The sequence below is a fragment of the Oncorhynchus kisutch genome, unplaced genomic scaffold (genome assembly GCF_002021735.2).
Source record: "Oncorhynchus kisutch isolate 150728-3 unplaced genomic scaffold, Okis_V2 Okis09a-Okis19a_hom, whole genome shotgun sequence".
Taxonomy (NCBI): Eukaryota; Metazoa; Chordata; class Actinopteri; order Salmoniformes; family Salmonidae; genus Oncorhynchus; species Oncorhynchus kisutch.
The window spans coordinates 7388197-7397562 of record NW_022261985.1 but is presented as its reverse complement, the minus strand read 5'-3'; the positions used below and the strand labels follow the sequence as shown (position 1 = coordinate 7397562).

Sequence of the window (9366 nt, the reverse complement as noted above, 5' to 3'; positions counted from 1 at the left end):
CCCCCCCCTCTCTCTCCCCCCCCTCTCTCTTCCCCCCCCTCTCTCTCTCCCCCCTCTCTCTTCCCCCTCTCTCTCTCCCCATCCTCTCTCTCTCCCCCATCTCTTCTCTCTCCCTATCTCTCTCTCTCTCTCCCCCCATCTCTCTCTCTCTCTCTCCCCCCATCTCTCTCTCTCTCTCTTCCCCCATCTCTCCCCCCCCCCCCCTCTCTCTCTCTCTCTCTGCAGCACTTCAAGTTGCTGGTTGAGGAGCTCCAGGTAAAAGGAGAGGGGAAAGTCAAGAAGGCCATGAAGGAATCCTTCAAAATCCTCAATGAGGTGTGTGTGCATGGCGCGTGTGTGTGTGCATGGCGCGTGTGTGTGTGCATGGCGCGTGTGTGTGTGTGCATGGCGTGTGTGTGTGTGTGCATGGCGCGTGTGTGTGTGTGCATGGCGCGTGTGTGTGTGCATGGCGCACGTGTGTGTGTGTGTAATCAGTAGTGTAAGGGAATGTTTACGTGCATAAATGTGATAATGAGGGGTGCTGGAAGGTGCGAAAGCAAACAAACGGCCACAAAAATGCCACAAATCTAACAATGTGTCTGCATGGAGAGAGTCTCCTCCATGAATGGGGAAGAGGTGTATTTATCCCAGGACAGACCCGGGCCCAGGTGTGTCTGCATGGAGAGAGTCTCCTCCATGAATGGGGAAGAGGTGTATTTATCCCGGGACAGACCCGGGCCCAGGTGTGTCTGCATGGAGAGAGTCTCCTCCATGAATGGGGAAGAGGTGTATTTATCCCGGGACAGACCCGGGCCCAGGTGTGTCTGCATGGAGAGAGTCTCCTCAATGAATGGGAAGAGGTGTATTTATCCCGGGACAGACCCGGTCCAGGTGTGTCTGCATGGAGAGAGTCTCCTCCATGAATGGGGAAGAGGTGTATTTATCCCGGGACAGACCCGGGCCCAGGTGTGTCTGCATGGAGAGAGTCTCCTCAATGAATGGGGAAGAGGTGTATTTATCCCGGGACAGACCCGGGCCCAGGTGTGTCTGAATGGAGAGAGTCTCCTCCATGAATGGGGAAGAGGTGTATTTATCCCGGGACAGACCCGGTCCAGGTGTGTCTGCATGGAGAGAGTCTCCTCCATGAATGGGGAAGAGGTGTATTTATCCCAGGACAGACCCGGGCCCAGGTGTGTCTGCATGGAGAGAGTCTCCTCCATGAATGGGGAAGAGGTGTATTTATCCCGGGACAGACCCGGGCCCAGGTGTGTCTGCATGGAGAGAGTCTCCTCAATGAATGGGGAAGAGGTGTATTTATCCCGGGACAGACCCGGTCCAGGTGTGTCTGCATGGAGAGAGTCTCCTCCATGAATGGGGAAGAGGTGTATTTATCCCGGGACAGACCCGGGCCCAGGTGTGTCTGCATGGAGAGAGTCTCCTCAATGAATGGGGAAGAGGTGTATTTATCCCGGGACAGACCCGGGCCCAGGTGTGTCTGAATGGAGAGAGTCTCCTCCATGAATGGGGAAGAGGTGTATTTATCCCGGGACAGACCCGGTCCAGGTGTGTCTGCATGGAGAGAGTCTCCTCCATGAATGGGGAAGAGGTGTATTTACCCTGGGACACACCGGGCCCAGGTGTGTCCCATGTCGCTGACGACCCTCCCGGCTCCGCCCACCGACATCCTAATAAGGAAAACGAGAGCAAAGAGAAAGAATATGGCAGACAGAGTGGGAGGGTCATCACAATGTGTGTCTGTGTGTGTCTCTGTGTGTCTCTGTGTGTCTCTGTGTGTGTCTGTGTGTCCTCTAGGCTGCATCGTTGGGTCAGGGCAGTCTGTGTAACCAGGCCATCATGCTGATCACTGACGGAGCCATGGAGGATTATGAGGAAGTGTTTCAGGAGTTCAACTGGCCAGAACGCAGGGTAACCAGCGTTACACACACACACACACATTTTCTCTTTTGGAGGGATTATGAGACAAGGGAGGAATGACAAGGTGACACTAAAATAAGGGAGGTATGACTAGGTGACACTAAGACAAGGGAGGGATGACAAGCGAGGTATGACTAGGTGACACTAAGACAAGGGAGGTATGACTAGGTGACACTAAGACAAGGGAGGTATGACTAGGTGACACTAAGACAAGGGAGGTATGACTAGGTGACACTAAGACAAGGGTGGTATAACTAGGTGACACTAAGACAAGGGAGGTATGACTAGGTGACACTAAGACAAGGGAGGAATGACAAGGTGACACTAAAATAAGGGAGGTATGACTAGGTGACACTAAGACAAGGGAGGTTTGACAAGGGAGGTATGACTAGGTGACACTAAGAGAAGGGAGGTATGACAAGGTGACACTAAGACAAGGGAGGGATGACAAGCGAGGTATGACTAGGTGACACTAAGAGAAGGGAGGGATGACAAGGTGACACTAAGACAAGGGAGGTATGACTAGGTGACACTAAGACAAGGGAGGGATGACAAGCGAGGTATGACTAGGTGACACTAAGACAAGGGAGGTATGACTAGGTGACACTAAGACAAGGGAGGTATGACTAGGTGACACTAAGACAAGGGAGGTATGACTAGGTGACACTAAGACAAGGGTGGTATAACTAGGTGACACTAAGACAAGGGAGGTATGACTAGGTGACACTAAGACAAGGGAGGAATGACAAGGTGACACTAAAATAAGGGAGGTATGACTAGGTGACACTAAGACAAGGGAGGTTTGACAAGGGAGGTATGACTAGGTGACACTAAGAGAAGGGAGGTATGACAAGGTGACACTAAGACAAGGGAGGGATGACAAGCGAGGTATGACTAGGTGACACTAAGAGAAGGGAGGGATGACAAGGTGACACTAAGACAAGGGAGGTATGACTAGGTGACACTAAGACAAGGGAGGGATGACAAGGGACATATGACTAGGTGACACTAAGACAAGGGAGGTATGACAAGGGAGGTATGACAAGGGGACACTAAGACAAGGGAGGTCTGACTAGGTGACACTAAGACATGGGAGGTATGACTAGGTGACACTAACACATGGGAGGTATGAATAGGTGACACTAACACAAGGGAGGTATGACTAGGTGACACTAAGACATGGGAGGTATGACTAGGTGACACTAGGTGCTGAAAACAATTTGTCTTTTTCAGGTGCGTGTTTTTACTTACCTTATTGGTCGAGAGGTGACCTTCGCTGACACTGTGAAGTGGATTGCCTGCAACAATAAAGGTAATTCTCTAATGCTCCCCTACAACCCACTGTATAGCAGTAACCCTGTTCTACAACCCACTGTATAGCAGTAACCCTGTTCTACAACCCACTGTATAGCAGTAACCCTGTTCTACAACCCACTGTATAGCAGTAACCCTGTTCTACAACCCACTGTATAGCAGTAACCCTGTTCTACAACCCACTGTATAGCAGTAACCCTGTTCTACACCCCACTGTATAGCAGTAACCCTGTTCTACACCCCTACAACCCACTGTATAGCAGTAACCCTGTTCTACACCCCACTGTATAGCAGTAACCCTGTTCTACACCCCTACAACCCACTGTATAGCAGTAACCCTGTTCTACACCCCACTGTATAGCAGTAACCCTGTTCTACAACCCTACAACCCACTGTATAGCAGTAACCTGTTCTACAACCCACTGTATAGCAGTAACCCTGTTCTACAACCCACTGTATAGCAGTAACCCTGTTCTACACCCCTACAACCCACTGTATAGCAGTAACCCTGTTCTACACCCCACTGTATAGCAGTAACCCTGTTCTACAACCCACTGTATAGCAGTAACCCTGTTCAACAACCCACTGTATAGCAGTAACCCTGTTCTACAACCCACGGTATAGCAGTAACCCTGTTCTACAACCCACTGTATAGCAGTAACCCTGTTCAACAACCCACTGTATAGCAGTAACCCTGTTCTACAACCCACTGTATAGCAGTAACCCTGTTCTACAACCCACTGTATAGCAGTAACCCTGTTCTACAACCCACTGTATAGCAGTAACCCTGTTCTACAACCCACTGTATAGCAGTAACCCTGTTCTACAACCCACGGTATAGCAGTAACCCTGTTCTACAACCCACTGTAAAGCAGTAACCCTGTTCTACACCCTTACAACCCACTGTATAGCAGTAACCCTGTTCTACACCCCTACAACCCACTGTATAGCAGTAACCCTGTTCTACACCCCTACAACCCACTGTATAGCAGTAACCCTGTTCTACAACCCTACAACCCACTGTATAGCAGTAACCCTGTTCTACACCCCTACAACCCACTGTATAGCAGTAACCCTGTTCTACAACCCTACAACCCACTGTATAGCAGTAACCCTGTTCTACAACCCACTGTATAGCAGTAACCCTGTTCTACACCCCACTGTATAGCAGTAACCCTGTTCTACAACCCACTGTATAGCAGTAACCCTGTTCTACAACCCACTGTATAGCAGTAACCCTGTTCTACAACCCACTGTATAGCAGTAACCCTGTTCTACAACCCACTGTATAGCAGTAACCCTGTTCTACACCCCTACAACCCACTGTATAGCAGTAACCCTGTTCTACACCCCACTGTATAGCAGTAACCCTGTTCTACACCCCACTGTATAGCAGTAACCCTGTTCTACAACCCACTGTATAGCAGTAACCCTGTTCTACAACCCACTGTATAGCAGTAACCCTGTTCTACACCCCACTGTATAGCAGTAACCCTGTTCTACACCCCACTGTATAGCAGTAACCCTGTTCTACACCCCTACAACCCACTGTATAGCAGTAACCCTGTTCTACACCCCACTGTATAGCAGTAACCCTGTTCTACAACCCACTGTATAGCAGTAACCCTGTTCTACAACCCACTGTATAGCAGTAACCCTGTTCTACAACCCACTGTATAGCAGTAACCCTGTTCTACAACCCACTGTATAGCAGTAACCCTGTTCTACAACCCACTGTATAGCAGTAACCCTGTTCTACAACCCACTGTATAGCAGTAACCCTGTTCTACAACCCACTGTATAGCAGTAACCCTGTTCTACAACCCACTGTATAGCAGTAACCCTGTTCTACACCCCACTGTATAGCAGTAACCCTGTTCTACACCCCACTGTATAGCAGTAACCCTGTTCTACAACCCACTGTATAGCAGTAACCCTGTTCTACAACCCACTGTATAGCAGTAACCCTGTTCTACACCCCTACAACCCACTGTATAGCAGTAACCCTGTTCTACACCCCTACAACCCACTGTATAGCAGTAACCCTGTTCTACACCCCTACAACCCACTGTATAGCAGTAACCCTGTTCTACAACCCACTGTATAGCAGTAACCCTGTTCTGCAGGTCTGTTTGCAGCGCTGCATCTTCTGTGACCCCTCATCCTGACCCAGTCAAATATGACCCCTCATCCTGACCCAGTCAAATATGACCCCTCATCCTGACCCAGTAAAATATGACCCCTCATCCTGACCCAGTCAAATATGACCCCTCATCCTGACCCAGTCAAATATGACCCCTCATCCTGACCCAGTCAAATATGACCCCTCATCCTGACCCAGTCAAATATGACCCCTCATCCTGACCCAGTCAAATATAACCCCTCATCCTGACCCAGTCAAATATGACCCCTCATCCTGACCCAGTCAAATATGACCCCTCATCCCGACCCAGTCAAATGTGCTCTATATGAATAGACAGTAATCAGTCTTAATCGACATCCATAGTAACACAGTCCCCCCATCTGTATGTAGTGAGATAGTAACACAGTCCTCCCATCTGTATGTAGTGAGACATAGTAACACAGTCCTCCCATCTGTATAATCACTGTATGTAGTGAGACATAGTAACACAGTCCTCCCATCTGTATGTAGTGAGACATTTCATTTTTTATTTTTTTAACCTTTATTTAACCAGGCAAGTCAGTTAAGAACACATTCTTATTTTCAATGACGGCCTGGGAACAGTGGGTTAACTGCCTGTTCAGGGGCAGAACGACAGATTTTGTACCTTGTCAGCTCGGGGATTTGAACTCACAACCTTCCGGTTACTAGTCCAACGCTCTAACCACTAGGCTACGCTGCCGCACATAGTAACACAGTCCTCCCATCTGTATAATCACTGTATGTAATGAGACATAGTAACACAGTCCTCCCATCTGTATGTAGTGAGACATAGTAACACAGTCCTCCCATCTGTATAATCACTGTATGTAGTGAGACATAGTAACATAGTCCTCCCATCTGTATGTAGTGAGACATAGTAACACAGTCCTCCCATCTGTATGTAGTGAGACATAGTAACACAGTCCTCCCATCTGTATGTAGTGAGACATAGTAACACAGTCCTCCCATCTGTATGTAGTGAGACATAGTAACACAGTCCTCCCATCTGTATAATCACTGTATGTAGTGAGACATAGTAACACAGTCCTTCACTCTTCAAATCAAATCAAATCAAATCAAATTTATTTATATAGCCCTTCGTACATCAGCTGATATCTCAAAGTGCTGTACAGAAACCCAGCCTAAAACCCCAAACAGCAAGCAATGCAGGTGTAGAAGCACGGTGGCTAGGAAAAACTCCCTAGAAAGGCCAATACCTAGGAAGAAACCTAGAGAGGAACCAGGCTATGTGGGGTGGCCAGTCCTCTTCTGGCTGTGCCGGGTGGAGATTATAACAGAACATGGCCAAGATGTTCAAATGTTCATAAATGACCAGCATGGTCGAATAATAATAAGGCAGAACAGTTGAAACTGGAGCAGCAGCACAGTCAGGTGGAAGTTGAAACTGGAGCAGCAGCATGGCCAGGTGGACTGGGGACAGCAAGGAGTCATCATGTCAGGTAGTCCTGGGGCATGGTCCTAGGGCTCAGGTCAGTTGAAACTGGAACAGCAGCATGGCCAGGTGGACTGGGGACAGCAAGGAGTCATCATGTCAGGTAGTCCTGGGGCATGGTCCTAGGGCTCAGGTCCTCCGAGAGAGAGAAAGAAGGAGAGAATTAGAGAACGCACACTTAGATTCACACAGGACACCGAATAGGACAGGAGAAGTACTCCAGATATAACAAACTGACCCCAGCCCCCCGACACATAAACTACTGCAGCATAAATACTGGAGGCTGAGACAGGAGGGGTCAGGAGACACTGTGGCCCCATCCGAGGACACCCCCGGACAGGGCCAAACAGGAAGGATATAACCCCACCCACTTTGCCAAAGCACAGCCCCCACACCACTAGAGGGATATCTTCAACCACCAACTTACCATCCTGAGACAAGGCTGAGTATAGCCCACAAAGATCTCCGCCACGGCACAACCCAAGGGGGGGGGCGCCAACCCAGACAGGATGACCACAACAGTGAATCAACCCACTCAGGTGACGCACCCCCTCCAGGGACGGCATGAGAGAGCCCCAGCAAGCCAGTGACTCAGCCCCTGTAATAGGGTTAGAGGCAGAGAATCCCAGTGGAAAGAGGGGAACCGGCCAAGCAGAGACAGCAAGGGCGGTTCGTTGCTCCAGAGCCTTTCCGTTCACCTTCCCACTCCTGGGCCAGACTACACTCAATCATATGACCCACTGAAGAGATGAGTCTTCAGTAAAGACTTAAAGGTTGAGACCGAGTTTGCGTCTCTGACATGGGTAGGCAGACCGTTCCATAAAAATGGAGCTCTATAGGAGAAAGCCCTGCCTCCAGCTGTTTGCTTAGAAATTCTAGGGACAATTAGGAGGCCTGCGTCTTGTGACCGTAGCGTACGTGTAGGTATGTACGGCAGGACCAAATCAGAGCGATAGGTAGGAGCAAGCCCATGTAATGCTTTGTAGGTTAGCAGTAAAACCTTGAAATCAGCCCTTGCTTTGACAGGATGCCAGTGTAGAGAGGCTAGCACTGGAGTAATATGATCAAATTTTTGGGTTCTAGTCAGGATTCTAGCAGCCGTATTTAGCACTAACTGAAGTTTATTTAGTGCTTTATCCGGGTAGCCGGAAAATAGAGCATTGCAGTAGTCTAACCTAGAAGTGACAAAAGCATGGATTAATTTTTCTGCATCATTTTTGGACAGAAAGTTTCTGATTTTTGCAATGTTACGTAGATGGAAAAAAGCTGTCCTCGAAATGGTCTTGATATGTTCTTCAAAAGAGAGATCAGGGTCCAGAGTAACGCCGAGGTCCTTCACAGTTTTATTTGAGACGACTGTACAACCATTAAGATTAATTGTCAGATTCAACAGAAGATCTCTTTGTTTCTTGGGACCTAGAACAAGCATCTCTGTTTTGTCCGAGTTTAATAGTAGAAAGTTTGCAGCCATCCACTTCCTTATGTCTGAAACACATGCTTCTAGCGAGGGCAATTTTGGGGCTTCACCATGTTTCATTGAAATGTACAGCTGTGTGTCATCCGCATAGCAGTGAAAGTTTACATTATGTTTTCGAATAACATCCCCAAGAGGTAAAATATATAGTGAAAACAATAGTGGTCCTAAAACGGAACCTTGAGGAACACCGAAATTTACAGTTGATTTGTCAGAGGACAAACCATTCACAGAGACAAACTGATATCTTTCCGACAGATAAGATCTAAACCAGGCCAGAACATGTCCGTGTAGACCAATTTGGGTTTCCAATCTCTCCAAAAGAATGTGGTGATCGATGGTATCAAAAGCAGCACTAAGGTCTAGGAGCACTCTTCAATCCCAATGACTGGGACAGGAGGGCTTAATGGAGTGTTGTTATAACTGGTTTATCCCCTGTAAGCCTGAACACCAGCCTACCCTGTACAACAACACAACACTGTCTGAATCCTTTTCATTATGTGACTGCTGAGAATCTACCCTCAGTCTGAATACTCCACCAATAACACAGTGATAGATCATTAATCCTGTGTGTGCGGTAGAGAGAGAGATTACGGCTGTGTTTGCATACTTTGGGCTGGAAAAAGAGAGAGAATAAATGGTCAGGATTAGCTGTGCTAATAGCTGTGCTGCCCTCCTGTGGACGGTGAGGATAATGCACCCCACTAATAATCATCTTAACATGTGGACTGAGCTCAACACAAACACCCACTTATCACTGTCAATTATACCTCAAAGCCCATCTGCTAATGCAGCTCTGTGTGTGTGTGTGTGTGTGTGTGTGTGTGTGTGTGTGTGTGTGTGTGTGTGTGTGTGTGTGTGTGTGTTGTCATATACCCTGTATACCTTGTCCCATACAGGTTACTACACACACGTCTCCACGTTGGCCGATGTTCAGGAGAATGTCATGGAGTACCTTCACGTTCTGAGTCGACCAATGGTCATCAACCATGATCATGACATCATCTGGACAGAGGCTTACATGGACAGTGCGGTGAGATTCACTGT

The 9366-nt window shown here is 48.2% G+C and overlaps 1 protein-coding gene across 1 annotated transcript in view; it reads left to right on the top strand.

Moving 5' to 3' along the window:
• LOC116360578 (voltage-dependent calcium channel subunit alpha-2/delta-4-like) overlaps positions 1 to 9366 on the top strand; it is a gene marked incomplete at its 3' end in the record, with an annotated part of 54596 nt that overhangs the window by 13314 nt on the left and 31916 nt on the right. Inside the window, exons 7-10 of the mRNA XM_031815420.1 lie at positions 226 to 315; positions 1792 to 1905; positions 3148 to 3226; positions 9219 to 9352. Coding sequence (XP_031671280.1) covers positions 226 to 315; positions 1792 to 1905; positions 3148 to 3226; positions 9219 to 9352 — 417 coding nt within the window. The remainder of the gene's footprint in view (positions 1 to 225; positions 316 to 1791; positions 1906 to 3147; positions 3227 to 9218; positions 9353 to 9366) is intronic.